Below are 14,886 nucleotides of genomic sequence, written 5' to 3'. Positions count from 1 at the left end.
GACACTCAACCACTGAGCCACCCAGGTGTCCCTAGGAAAGTATTTTTGAGGAATGACAGGACCCTGCCTAGAGCAGGAGTTCCTAAAAGCAGGTCAATATCCAAGTCAATGACTAATGAGTGCCCTACCCTTTAGTCTCCAAAATATTCCTTGCATTAACAACTTTTACCCTCCTCACAGTGATTCTCACTATTTTGAGCCAGACTTCTGGGGTGTTCTGTTGCTGAACCACATCATAGGATGACATATTGAGGCCAAAGTGAGAAGCCAGTTAGCAGGAGTGCTAGGTGAGACACTGATCCAGAGATTAGGAGACAGTCCAAAGATTAGGGAAAGGGGCAGGTGGCCACACGGCAGAGAAGCCAGACAACTGAGACACATCCTTATAAAGACAAACTGAGAAGCAAGCGAAGCCCTCAGAAATGAAACACAGGTATCTTGGCTCAAGGCCCAGTGACACTGCAGGTAGGCTGACTGCCTTCTTCTTGTGCATGGTGGATGCTGACATCCGTCACGAGGCTGGGCACAAGTTTTCAAAGCCATAGGATGGTGCCATACGGCTTTTCCTCTGCCTCTGGTCAGCAACTCACATTTCTGTAACATTACAATTCTAGAGACCAGGTGGCAGAGTTAGATGAATCTAGATTCTGAGACTTGGCAGACCTGGGTTCAAAGCCCAACTCTACCACGTGCTAGCTGTGGAACTTGGGGGATTTAATTAGCTCTAATTAACTTCTATGTGCACTGGTGATAATATCACCTTGAGGGCATTAAATGAGATCGTGCATGTAAAATGTGTGTGATAAGAAGTATTACTAATATTAATAATAATCGTCTTCTCAGATTCCAAATACCCCCAGCCCTTGTTCAAATGCCTCCGCTTCTGCAACCCCCAAATCCTAACCCCAGATCTTCCTCGGGAAGAAGCTGGAAATGGCTGTCTTGAGAGGGCTACAATCTAAAACTAGGCTGGAAGGGCCCCCTGGAGTGTAGTCTTTCATGAAGAATACCCTGAATAGCCTTCAAGAAAGAATTGCAATGAAAAAAAGCAAGAACTGTTCATTGAATGTATATGTCTCCCCTCACCCCATCTCCATTGCACCTCATCACCCAACTCCTAATCTTCAGGGGGAGGGAAGGCTTTCCATGCACTTGCCCCAGCAATATAAATAAATAAAAGGAGAAAGAAAGTTCTGAGCCCGGGGTGGCAAATGAAAACATCTTTGTACTCGCTGTGCTCCTCCAGCCTGCATGAAGGCATAGCTAAGATGCAACACAATCAGAGCAACCCAAAAGTGCCGAGAAGGATCTTTCTTCCTTTTATTTTTTTTATTGGAGTTCAATTTGCCAACATATAGCATAACACCCAGTGCTCATCCCATCAAGTGCCCCCCTCAGTGCCCGTCACCCAGTCACCCCCACCCCCTGCCCACCTCCCTTTCTTTTTTATATATAAATTTATTTTTATTGGTGTTCAATTTGCCAAGATATAGAATAACACCCAGTGCTCATCCCATCAAGTGCCCCCCTCAGTGCCCGTCACCCAGTCACCCCCATCCCCCGCCCACCTCCCTTTCTACCACCCCTAGTTTGTTTCCCAGAGTTAGGAGTCTCTCATGTTCTGTCTCCCTTTCTGATATTTCCCACTCATTTTTTCTCCTTTTCCCTTTATTCCCTTTCACTATTTTTTATATTCCCCAAATGAATGAGACCATATAATGTTTACAATGGAATATTCCTCAGCCATTAGAAACGACAAATACCCACCATTTGCTTCAACGTGGATGGAACTGGAGGGTATTATGCTGAGTGAAATAAGTCAATCAGAGAAGGACAAACATTATATGGTCTTTCTTCCTTTTATTTTTTTTCTTTCTTTCTTCCTTTTAAAGACCCCTTTCCTATTTATATAGCTAGACTGGAGCAAAGCCCTTCCAAGGATTGCTTTCTCCCTGCAGAGTGCCTGCCCTCTGCTGGGCTTCATGGTCATTGGCATTTGGCACCTCAGGCCAGCAAGCTGCTCCTTCCTGGATAAGTAGTAACCTTTGTAGGATCACAACTAAATGTCTCTTGGGCGGCAGGCACTGCCAAGCAGCAATATAACCAGGACCCAGTTTTTTAATTGTTTCCTTATATTAATCCTTTAGTTTAATGTATGAGTGTCCTATTGCTGCTGTAATCACCACAAACCTGCTGCTTAAAACATGAGTTTATTATCTTCCAGTTCTCGAGGTCAGAAGTCTGAAATCGATTTCACATCAAAGCATCAGTAGGCCCGATTCCTTCTTTTTAAAAAGATTTTATTCATTTATTCATGTGAGGGGGGGTGGACAGAGTCACAGGCAGAGGGAGAAGCATGCTCCATGCAGGGAGCCCCATGTGGGACTGGATCCCAGGTCTCCAGGGTCACGCCCTGGGCTGAAGGTGGCGCTAAACCACTGAGCCACCCAGGCTGCCCTAGGCCCTGTTCCTTCTGGAGACTCTCGGGGAGAATCCATGCCCTTGCCTTCTCTAGTTTCTAGAGGCCTCTTACAATTTTTGCTTGTGACACCTTCCTGGCATCATTCCAACCTCTTGCTTCCATCATCCCCTAATACTGCTCACTGATATTCTGCCTTCCTCTTACAAGGACCCCTGGGATTATAACCTTGAGCCCACCCAGAAAATCCACGATAACCACTCCATCTCAAGACTCTTCCTTAATCACCTCAGCAAAATCCCTTTTGCCATATAAGGCAAGATATTCACAGGTTCCAGTGATGTGAACATGGACCCTTTGGGGGCCATTATTCAGCCTACCGTACCCAGGCTTCTGCAGCATGGAGTAGCAAAAAGCTAATGGATAAGGAGTGATAAGAATCGGGATGCTGATCCCAGCTCTGCCACTGCTTCCTATCTGGGTCACCTCAGGCAGGTCCCTTCGCCTCTCCAAGCCTCAGCTTCCCTTGTAAGCTGGGGAGAATAACACTGAGCTCACGAGGTGTCACTTGAACGGGTGAAAAGCTCTGAGCATAGTAGTGAGCACAGAGCAGGCACCCCGTAAACACACTGGGAGGGTACGTCAACATGGGGAAAGAGAGGACAAGCAGTTAAGAGAGGACGACCATAGTGCAGATGAAAGAAAACATAGTGCTAAATGAGAGGGTACTAGCAAGAATGGAAAGCAGGAGTGGGAAAATAAATGGAGAGATATACGTGAGTCCAGAGTCCTATATTTCGTTGAGCTCAGGGTAAAAAATAATTCAATCCTCATTTTCCACAATCCCTTGGCTTTAGTGACCCAAAAACGGGGGGGGGGGTCTTCTACTTAATTTCAGCTCAGGCACCTGTGAAAAAACCCAAAGCATAGACATGTCAGATTGTAGGGCAGAGGTCATAGGATGGACGAAGGCACAGAGGCACAAACTGGCAAGAAAAGGAGACAGCATGTAGTCCCTATGGTTGATAAGAGACAAGACAAATTCCTGGTGGCTGTTCCACACAGGCTTCTGGCATCTCTGACAATTTCCAAAACCTGCTGCTTATGAGCTGTGCGGCCTTGGACAAATCAGCCACCCTCTGCAGGACTTCGTTTTTCCCATTTGTAAAAATGAGTTATTAATAGTACCTACCTTATAGAATTTGGGGGAGGATTAAAGGAGAATATGTTGTATATTTAACACAGCACTCAGCTTTTAAAGGCCCCATGTATGTTAGCTAGTATCACTGCTACAAGGCAGCTCAGAAGCCCAAGCTGTCTAGGGCTGTTGCCTCAAAGTGCCTCCCACCCCAAGAAGAGACTAAAGCCTCAAATACTGTTTTCTCCCATCCTATTTTGCCCTGCCACTTCTCCCAATGCACACACACGCACACTTCCTTCTACAAGTACCGCACAAGCAAATAACAACAGTACGAGCAAAAGCAAATACATAACTATGTATATTTATATATAAAATGTGTACGTGCACCACATACATTTTTGTGTGGTCCGCAAAGGCCTTTGCAAAGTGGTGTCTGAGCTGGAGTGGGGAGGAGGTTGAGGAGGTTTTTTCTTTTGAAATTATATGAATACCTCCTCACTGTGAAAATACATAACAAGTCAGAAGTATTCAAAGTAAATTGTGACAGTCACCCTTCAAACTGCCCCTGGACCCACTCCCCTCCTCAAAGTTACTCTCCATTAACAGGCATTTATTGTGATTTCTATTCATTTTTTACACACATAAAGTTGGGGCTTGGGGCTTTATGTTCCAAGTGGGTCCAAATGTACATATTGATGTGACTTGATTTATCCATCAGCAGTATGCCTTGGAGGTCTGTGTCAGGACATATAAACCTATCCCATTCTTTTCATACCACTGCATAATATTTAATAGCAATGGAGGCAGCAGTCTAGTCATTCAAGAAGCAATATTAAATGTGACTGCTGCCTTTGTCTCTGGGCATGATGCAGCTAAACCACAGAGGCAGATGGCTGGTCTAGGCACCACAAGGAACCAGGCGTGACTTATTTTGGATATCTTCCTAGAACTCCTCGCCCAGAGAGCTGGATCTGAAGGCAGCCTCTGTTGAAGCCTGGCTTCTCCTCCACTCCCATTCCAATTGAAACCTCTGGTCCTTGGTCCCATGGCCTCAGGGTGGATGAAGCACCGCATTGCATCTTTGGTGACAGCCCACTACAATCAGCATTCAATGTGTTAGTTACGGGATAGTTTGGCCATTGAATAAGCTCTCTCATCCTTTACCTTGCTTTGTCAACCCCAGCTTGTTTACCTTGTTGGTGCTCCACGCTGGAGACTCTGAGAACCCTCAGCCTCAGGATCATGAGGACCAAGCACTGACCTTCCAAGAAGGAACCACGTTCTCCATGGTCTTGATCCCCTGGCATGGGCACAGCCACAGGACCCACAGCTGAGTCCATGCAGTAGTGCGAGAAAGGGGACAGAAAAGCCCAAGGAGGACACAGAGTTGGGGATCGCTGAGAAAGAAGGGAGGGGGCTAAGGGAGAGAAAAGACTCCTAGGGTCCCATCAAAAACAGGCTGCATAGGGACTTAAAGCCAGCTCAATGGGAATATCAATGTTTTGCAGATGTTTTACACCACTGCAGGAATTCCCTCTAAGGCCCTCCCAACATGTGAGGATTCAGGCTCTGCTTGCATACTTCCAATGACAGGGAGATCACTACTTTTCAAGGCTGCCAAGGTAAGTTTATTTTTTTGAGATTTTATTTATGTATTCATAAAAGACACAGAGAGAGGCAGAGACATAGGCAGAGGCAGGCTCCCTGTGAGGAGCCCGATGTGGGACTCCACCCCAGGACCCCGGGATCACGACCTGAGCCGAAGGCAGACACTCAACCACTGAGCGACTCAGGTACGCCATGCCCATGAGATTAGTTTAAATCAGCTTGTGGGTGCCTGAGAGGACAAGACAGAAAACAAGAGAGCATTGATGGCTAAAAGAAATAAATGTCTAGGACACACATAAAGGAAGATTACACTGAGAAGAGCATCTTTAGGGGATGGTGGGGAAAGACATAGGCAGCAGAGAAGACTGGTGTGGTAGGCAGAAAAATGCCTCCTCCCAAAGATGTACATGTCCTAATCCCCAGAACCTGTAAATATTTTACCCCACACAGTAAAAGTCACTTTGCAAATGTGATTGAGTTAAGGATCTTGACATGCAGAGGATATCGTGGATTATCCAGGTAGACTCAGTATAATCGCAGGGGACCTTAAAAGAGGGAGGCAGGAGGGTCAGAGAGAAGCAGAGGTTGGAGTGATGTGCCATGAGCCAGGGAATGCAAGGCAGCCTATAAAAGCTGAAAAAGGGCAAGGAAGCTGTCCCCTAGAGCCTCCCAAAGGAATCCAGCCCTACCAACACCTTGATTTGAGCCCTGTAAGATCTGTTTTGGACTTCTGACCTCAAGAAGGGTAAGATAATACCATTACGTTGTTTAAGCCACCAAGTTTGTGGCGGTTAGTTACCATAGTAAAAGTAAACTAATATACCAGGCACTTGAGAGTGAGAAGGAGGAAAGGACAATTTTAATGTGCCTACAGATCACCTGGAGATCTTGTTCCAAGGCAGACTCTGCTTCAGTAGATCTTGGGCAGGGCCTAAGATTCTGCATTTCTACCAAGCTCACAGGTCATACCAGTGTTCCTGATCTGAAACACACTTTGATTAACAAGAGACTAGAAGACACTTAATAAAAATACCTATGTAGATTTTATAGTTCATGAAGCCTTTTAATATCCATCATACCTCAGGGACACTCAGCTGGCTCAGTCTATGGAGCCTGCAACTCTTGTTCTCAGGGTCATTAGTTCGAGCCCTACACTGAGTGTCCAGATTACTTAAAAAATATCCATCACGCCTCATTCTGTCATCCCCACAACCCTGTGACATAGGGGCTATTGTCCCCGTGTTACACATGAGGAAGCCAAAGCTAAGTCAGATTTTGTCCAAGCAAAATCACAGAGATTGTGTTGGGCTGGGTCCCAGGTGTCCTGACTCCAGCCGCCTGTGTTTCTTGCCCCTGGCAGGACATTAGAATCACATGAGGAGCTTCCCAAGCCCCAAATGCATAGGTCAGACCCCAAACTAATGATATGAGAACCTCTTGGTGTATGACCCAAACGTCTATATCTTCAGAATCACCAAGTTATTCCACAGCACAGCTAAGCTTAAGAACCATTTCACCAGAGCAGTGGTTCCCAAATGGGGTCCCCAAATCAGCATCACCTGCAAACTTGTTAGAAATGCAGATTCTCAGGCCTGCCCCAGACATAAAGAATCAAACCTTGGGGTGAGGCCTCAGAACCTTTGTGCTAAGATGCCCTTTGAGGGACTCTGACACACTCTCAAGTTTGAGCATGGGCTTCAGAAGGACCATCTTGACTCCAAGCTCTGGAAACACGAGCACAGCCTTAGATGCAGGCATAAAATGAGGCCAGGTGCTATGCAACCGAAGTCAGCTTCCTAACAGGGGTACCAAAGAAAAAGAACTGTTCTCAGACTGGCAAATGGAATACTGAGTCCCCATGCCACAGACCTTCCGATCCTTTGTGAGAGAGACATCTGTCAAGGGCCCTCTCTGACTGTCAAAACATACTGGAATATAATATTTGCCTCCAACCCTGTACCTTGCTCTCCACTCCCTCACTTAAAACACTAACCTTTCCCATTTGTGCTCTCACCTGAAATGAGTAAATAAGCTTCAAACCACTCTTCTCCCCACCCGTCTCTCCTTGGTAGCCGAGAGTAGCAGGCAAAAGGTTAGTTCTAATGTACCCGAACAAATGGATATACAACCTAAAATAGGAGTGCCCTACATGGCTGCCCTGCCTGAGCCCATCTCACCTGTCTCAGCAACACTGCAACCCTTCAGCCTAATGCTGTCCACCCTGGAAATGGAAACTTCCATGATCAAACAGAACAGATACCCTCAAGGATGCAGCCCGCCTCCTTTTGTCACATCTCAGGGAGATCTTGGGTCTGCAGGATCAAGAATTACAAGGCTAAGGGTGCCAGGGTGGCTCAGTGGTTGACAATTGGCCTTTGGCTTAGGTCATGATCCCGGAGTCCTGGGATCGAGTACCACATCGGGCCCGCTTCTCCCTCTGCCTATGTTTCTGCTTCTGTGTGTCTCTCAGGAATAAATAAATAAAATCTTTTTTTTTTTTTTAAAGCGAAAGGTTGGAGGCCAGTACTTGTGATCAGGGTCATGTTTTCAATGAGTATAGCCAAGGATAGCAGCTTTAAAATAGGGTCTATTCTAAACTGAATAAGCACCATTCACAAGTTTCTCCTTTCGTGTTCCTGCCCTTCGGAATCAGCTGAGTTCTGATGGATAAGAGGGGAACAGCACATCCTATTCGAGAGAATTAGAATCTGAGGTGTTAGGAAGCAAGAGATTTTTTTAAAAAGCAGCTTAAATGTGTGGTAACTCCCCTGAAAAAGTATGCTGGGCGCTGAAATAGCCTGCCCTGCCTTCACTTCAACTGATTATGATCATCCTGCTTGATTGAAAGCAGTAATAGTATTGACTGAGAATTCATTATGAAGCAAGTACTAAATTAAGCTGAGATTAGTTGTTAAGCTAGTTGAGGCTGAGGAAAAGAAGGGGAAGTTTCATATAAAGCGATGGAGGAAGAAAAAGTGTGATTAGGGGATCCCTGGGTGGCGCAGCGGTTTGGCGCCTGCCTTTGGCCCAGGGCGCGATCCTGGAGACCCGGGATCGAATCCCACATCGGGCTCCCGGTGCATGGAGCCTGCTTCTCCCTCTGCCTGTGTCTCTGCCTCACTCTCTTTCTCTCTGTGACTATCATAAATAAATAAATAAATAAAAATTTAAAAAAAAAAAGAAAAAGTGTGATTAGAGTCCGTTATATCTTTTGTCAGACAGGAGACCTGATGAATGCCCGAGTCCCTCCAAAGAAAAGTCCTCAAAGCATAAATGAAGGAAGAGAGTCTGGCCAGACAGTATGTACCAGGTACTCAGGAGTTGTCTAGTAACTTGGTTGTTGGAGGAGGAGGGACTAGCTCAAGGCCCAGGGGGAGGTCCGCACTGGGACTGTCGCCTTCAGAGTGGGAGAGGCAAGAGGCTGAGGACTGAAAGAGAGGGGGTGAGGGATTCTTCGTGACCAGCAGGATCTCAGAGATGGCAAGCTGCCAGCCTGTACTGCCAGTGGTGGCCAGACCTGTGCTGCAGCTCTGAACCCACCTCTTTCTCCCCTAGTCCATGAGAATCTGAGCCAGAGAGCCAGCATGCCCTGGTAAGTGGAAGTCCTACCACTTCAAGACATGGAGTCATCTTTCCCATTTGGAGTGATCCTTGCTGTCCTGGCCTCCCTCATTATTGCTGTTAATGTGCTAGTGGCCGTGGCTGTGCTGTTGTTGATACACAAGAATGATGGTGTCGGTCTCTGCTTCACCTTGAATCTGGCTGTGGCTGACACCTTGCTTGGTGTGGCCATCTCTGGCCTGGTCACAGACCAGCTCTCCACCCCGGCTCGGCCCACACAGAAGACCCTGTGCAGCTTTCGGATGGCATTTGTTACCTCTTCCGCCGCTGCCTCTGTCCTGACAGTCATGCTGATTGCCTTTGACAGGTACCTTGCCATCAAGCAGCCCCTCCGCTACCTCCAGATCATGAATGGGCTCATGGCAGGAGCCTGCATTGGTGGGCTGTGGCTGGTGTCTTACCTCATTGGCTTCCTCCCACTCGGAGTCCCCGTATTCCAGCAGACTACCTACCACGGTACCTGCAGCTTCTTTGCTGTGTTTCACCCACGCTTTGTGCTGACCCTCTCCTGCGTTGGCTTCTTCCCAGCCCTGCTCCTCTTTGTCTTCTTCTACTGTGACATGCTCAAGATTGCCTCCATGCACAGCCAGCAGATCCGAAAGATGGAACAAGCCGGAGCCGGGACTGGAGCGTGCCGGCCTCCGCGGACTCCCAGTGACTTTAAGGCTGTTCGCACCGTGGCTGTTCTCATTGGGAGCTTCACTCTGTCCTGGACCCCATTCCTTGTCACTGGCATTGTGCAGGTGGCCTGCCCGAAGTGCTACCTCTACCTGGTGCTGGAACGGTACCTGTGGCTGCTCGGTGTGGGCAACTCCCTGCTCAACCCACTCATCTATGCCTATTGGCAGAAAGAGGTGCAGCAGCAACTCTACGAGATGGTCCTGGGAGTGAAGAAGGGGTTCACTTCGTGCCTTCTCCTTCTCTCAGCCAGGGCTGGTCGCCCTGAGAGGCCCAGGGAAAATTTCTGTCCTATCGCCACTATCTCCCACTCACAGCTTGATGGCTAAGACGGTAAGGGCAGGGAAGTTTTAGAGTGCCTTCTGCCTCCCCTGTCTGGGCCCCAGCTAGGAAATTAGATGGAGCTAGGGAATGAGAGCACTTGCTTCAGGCAGCCAACCACCTTCACCCAAGACTGAGAGGAACTGAGACAGGGTACTAACTTTCTTCTAGAATCAATTTCCTCATCTGCAAATCCGTGTTCTTCCCTATCCTTCTTTTGTAATGAGTCTGTTTCTCCTGTACAGGTATACTTCCTTAAAGAAATGTACTACTGAAATGATGCTAAAAAAATCAAATCCTATTTTTGAATGCACTAGAGCAGCACTCTCCAGCAGAAATATAATGCCAGTCAAATATAATTTTAAATGTTCTAGTAACCATGTTGAAAAAAAGGTAAAGGAGAAAAACACCAGGCAAAATTAATGTTAATATTTCATTTAACCCAATATGCTGAAAACATGGTTTCGGTATGTAATCAATATAAAAATTTCTGCACTAAGGTTTTCATGCTAAATCTCTGAATCTGGTGTGTATTTTACCTTTACAGAACATCTCAATCCAAAGTAGCCCTATTTCAAATGCTCAGTAGCCACATATGACTAGTAGCTACCATAGCAGCACAGCACCAGAGAAATGAGATTGTTCCTCTTAACTGTTTACTATAGTGACTGACTGTGGTAAAGTGAGGAGTCCTGCCCTCCCTGATGTAAATCAAACTTTCTAGGTAGTGAATTTGCCTAAAGTGTAGGAACCTGAATTGGATTCTACAGCTTGTGTTCTTTCACACTTCATGGTATTCAAAACACTGTTTTCTTTGGAAATGGCCAATCTTGTGGTTATTTCTGCTACTGTCCCTCCTAATCTAACCACTCTTCTCTTCGGTGCTCCATCCTCTCAGTTGGCTTCTTATGTCACTTGTAGCTACTTGCTGATGACAGTGATGAACCACAAATTCTGAGACACTGGGAGAAGGCAGAGGAAAAAGGGGTAGGTGCCAAGAAAGGCACTTCCAGGCTATTCACACTGGGCCCACTTTTTCCCATCTGAGCTTGACCTTCTTAAATCCACATGTTCCTAAGAAACTCAGTGGCCTAAGAGGATGCCCCCGACCTGTCCCAGGAAACCAACCGAGGAAGTGGTGTCTCATCCTGCTTTCTGTGGGTACAGGAAATGGCTGTTGGCAGCTGGGAATTATGGCCAGGCTCCCTCTGGGCAACCCTGGCAGCAGAAATTCAAGAACAGATTGGTGAAGAAACCCAGGAAATACGCTCAGTCTTCCTGAGCTTCCCTGTAACCCTTTCCTTAATCTCCTGGTCGCCACAGTGGATTCCTAGAAAGCTTGCCTCTTAAGGCCCTCAACTAGATTATTTCCCTAGAAAGCTGCTGAGTGGACAACCAAAGAAGGCAAGAAGAAACCAATACAGAACAGATTAAATTTGTCTGGGATTTGGTGCCAAAACAACCTTGGAAGGTTAACCCCTTGGTATGTCCAAAATGATGGCCTGAGGATGCATTTGAATCTAATGTGTAAAGGCTAAAGCCAAGAGGCCCATGAAATTTTTCATTCAAATCTGAAACTAAAATGTTCAGAACCAGGATGGAATCTGGCCATCCTCCTCTCTACAGGATAGTACCACATCATGATGTTTTGCACTTGGGTTTTAATTCCCCTTCAGTCTTAGATTAACTCCCAGCTGGCTTTCCTCAGTCGTTTAGAGGCTAATGATCATTCCTTTCCATTTCCATACTCTGGAAAAGTCCCTTCTATTTTCACCCTCTACCTTCAGCACAAATGGCCTGTTGCTCACTGATCCATTCTAATACACATCAACCCTCCTTTGGTAGAATTTTTTTTTTGCAGTTGCTCCATTTACCACTCTGTCTCAGAGGAGGGCCATGCTTGCCTTCACCATAGCAGGCTTTATGTTCCCATAACTGAAGAACTTCTTGGCTTTCAAGTGGACGATAGAACCCAACGTGCTTTGAAGTGCTGAGCACCAAGAATTTACCACTTATGCCAGCAATAAGACACCTTCTTGGACTGGGTTGAGTTACTGGGAACTACACAGAACACAAACAGTAACTGGGTTTGGGGACAAGATGGGAAGCTGGTTCAAATCCATGCCCTCCTTATTGGTGGTTCAAAGTTTAATTTCCTGACCTTGATGCAGATGACTGATCTTGCCAAGGTAATACAAGCAAAGTGGAATGGAAATTAGTTACAAGAAAAAGGAGCTGAGGGGAAGCAATGTGACTGTTGTATTGTCAGGTCCAGTGTAAGAAACCTTGCTATCCCTGGGAGGCAGTATGTTGAGTGGAAAAATCATAGGCGTTGAAGTCCAATAGACCAGTGTTCAGACTATGATTCAGCTGTTTAAACTGCCAAAGCTACAGTTTCCTCATTTGTAAAACTGGGGTAATAATGCCTACCTTATATGATTATAGAGAGGATTATCTCAGATAATGTATGGGGAAATGCCTAGTAAACTACAGCACCTGGGTTAGTGCTCAGAAAATGTTTTCTTCCTCATCCTTAAAAATCCTGAAGAAGGGCAGCCCCGGTGGTGCAGCGGTTTGGCGCCGCCTGCAGCCCTGGGTGTGATCCTGGAGACCCTGGATCGAGTCCCATGTCAGGCTCCCTGCACGGAGCCTGCTTCTCCCTCTGTCTGTATCTCTACCCGCCCCCCCTCTGCATGTCTCTCATGAATAAATAAATAAAATCTTTAAAAAAAATCCTGAAGAATTAAATATTCAGCTGACCAATTTAGGGAGTCTGGCATTTCTGTAGATACTATGGCCTCTAAGACAAGGACAGTTAGCTCCAAACTGTGAATTACTCAACTCCTGAATGTTTTTGAAAATGAGTGAGGACTCAGGTTGAAAAAGACAAACAGTAAATCTAATACCTTAGCAGGATCAAAAGACAGCAGATACATCAAGGCACTATTATCATACACTTGAGTTTAAGAGTAGCTGCAATTATGAACACGGTATTTAATAAGTCACCAGGAGCAGAGGTACAGAATGCTATGCAAAAGTCTAATGGTTCTCTTTGACACAGGTCCCAGCACAGATAAGGGAATGCACTGGAGAGGAAACACTTAGATTTCATTCATGCATCCAATGTTGTCTCCTGATGAACTGGCAAAGAAGCCAGATCCTGTTCAGCAATTTGATCAAAACAGCCAAAAGATATTAAGATCTTGTAGGACAGAATGCAGGTCAGTCCCATTTATAATTACCATAAAGAGCTTATGAATTTGTTATAAAAACTGTGTGACATAACTAAGTTTTCTACTAATTCTTTGGGTAGCTGACATTATGCATAGCACACCTGTTTCAGAGGACAACTCTTAAGAACATAAGAACACACAGCCCTCTGTACAGGGGCATTTGAGTGCAAGAGGCAGGTTGCTCTGATCCACCAAACTCTCCTTCTTGTTTAATAAGCCCATCTTTGAGAGTTGGCCAGCCAGAGTTAGCCTTGGGATATCTTCTCCCCATATGGAAAAGTATTTACTGAGTCAAATGGAAAATGAACTCTCATGACTGATTTCATTCACACTTGCTCAATCAATGGCCAAACTGAATAGAGACCAATTAAAATAGCAGGCACAAGAGATATTTCAAGGACACACATATTACAAGAGGCAACATGGTGTTGACAGCTGGGTAACAAGAGCAGCAACTGACCCAAGGCCAGACCACAACTCCTTAGCTGTCATTGGCCACTCACTTATTTTGTGACTCCTTCAGTACCTCCCATGCCATCCTTCAAACTGCTGACTGGTCTGGAATCTTCTCCTTTGAATTAACAAATCTTCACTTGTCATTTTTGCAGTCATATAAACTCGATAATGGTACCTACAAGTGTCAACTGTTATTCATTCGTCTGTCCATCTATCATTCTACCTACTCCACAAACATCTTTTGATAGCTAGGTGCTGAAATTGCCCCAGCTTTGCTGGGATTTCTTTCAGAGATAAATATTGATGTATATATGACATTTGGTATTCTTTTCTTATTATTAAAACAATTTTTGTTCATTTCAGAAATTTTTGAAAATACAGAAAATCATAAAGGTACCCATGATTGTACCATCCAGAGATGATCACTGTTATTCTCCATGTGTTTTCTTCACTTAACATTATATTGTGCATATTTTCCTATGTAATTAACTTTTCTTCAAAAACATGACTTGTGGGGCCCCTGGGTGGCACAGTCGGTTAAGCAGCCAACTCTTGGTTTCAGCTCAGGTCAAGACCTCAGGGTCTTGAGATTGAGGTCCCTGTCGGACTCTGAGCCCAGAGAGGAATCTGCTGGAGTTTCTCAATCTCTTTCTCCCTCCCCCACCGCCCCCTGCCCCGTGCTCACTCTAGCTCTCTAAAATAAATTTTAAAAAATGACTAGTAATGGTTGCATGTTATTTCAACATGAGTACATAATATTTTAACCATTTCTCTATAGTTGCATGTTTGTATTTCCAATTTCTCATTATAATACCACTATAAATAACTTTGTGTATAAATCTTTTACCAATCTGTTTAATTCCTTGGGATAAATTCTACAAAGAAGTATTACTAGGTCAAGGAGCATTAAACATATAAAAAATTTTTGATTTATATTTTTGCTGGCGTTTCTTAAAGTGTAACGTTTGTCTAGGATATTTGCTAAGAGAAGTCAGGAGCAAGACATAAATGAATAGACCACACTGATGTGAAGATCTCAAAGCAATAAACGTACATGGCTTCCTGAAAGTATAAACCATGCCAAGGGGTTAACCAGTTGTTTTGTTTTTTGTTTTTTCAAGCAGAAGCCTATTGACATGTCCTACTGCTAGAGTTAATCTATAGATTTAGAAATTTGGACTTACAGGGCACAGCAGTTTAAGAGCACCTTTTACAATACAACTACATCATCAGTATGGACTGTGTAATATCCAGCTATCAATTTCAGTGTGTTTTCCCTCTTCAAGTTTTCTGAGTTAGTTGCTTTGTGCAACACCACAAAATGCTAAGTAGGCATGAGAATATGAAAACATAATCACATAGAGCCAGGAGACCAGCCCTGATGCACTTGAAGCCTTGAAGCCATAGTT

At 45.2% G+C, this 14,886-nt stretch overlaps 1 protein-coding gene across 1 annotated transcript; it reads left to right on the top strand.

Annotated features, from left to right (window-relative positions):
* The first annotated feature begins 8,788 nt into the window (after positions 1-8,788).
* On the top strand, positions 8,789-9,941 carry GPR119 (G protein-coupled receptor 119). Its single transcript, XM_055337484.1, has one exon. It carries the CDS (start codon positions 8,789-8,791, stop codon positions 9,794-9,796), a length of 1,008 nt encoding a protein of 335 aa, XP_055193459.1. The 3' UTR covers positions 9,797-9,941.
* The last annotated feature ends 4,945 nt before the right edge of the window (positions 9,942-14,886 follow it).

The sequence above is a fragment of the Nyctereutes procyonoides genome, unplaced genomic scaffold, assembly GCF_905146905.1.
Source record: "Nyctereutes procyonoides isolate TBG_1078 unplaced genomic scaffold, NYPRO_anot_genome, whole genome shotgun sequence".
Classification (NCBI taxonomy): domain Eukaryota; kingdom Metazoa; phylum Chordata; class Mammalia; order Carnivora; family Canidae; genus Nyctereutes; species Nyctereutes procyonoides.
Note: the sequence above shows the minus strand (reverse complement) of the source record. Positions and strands in the feature narration are given on the sequence as shown.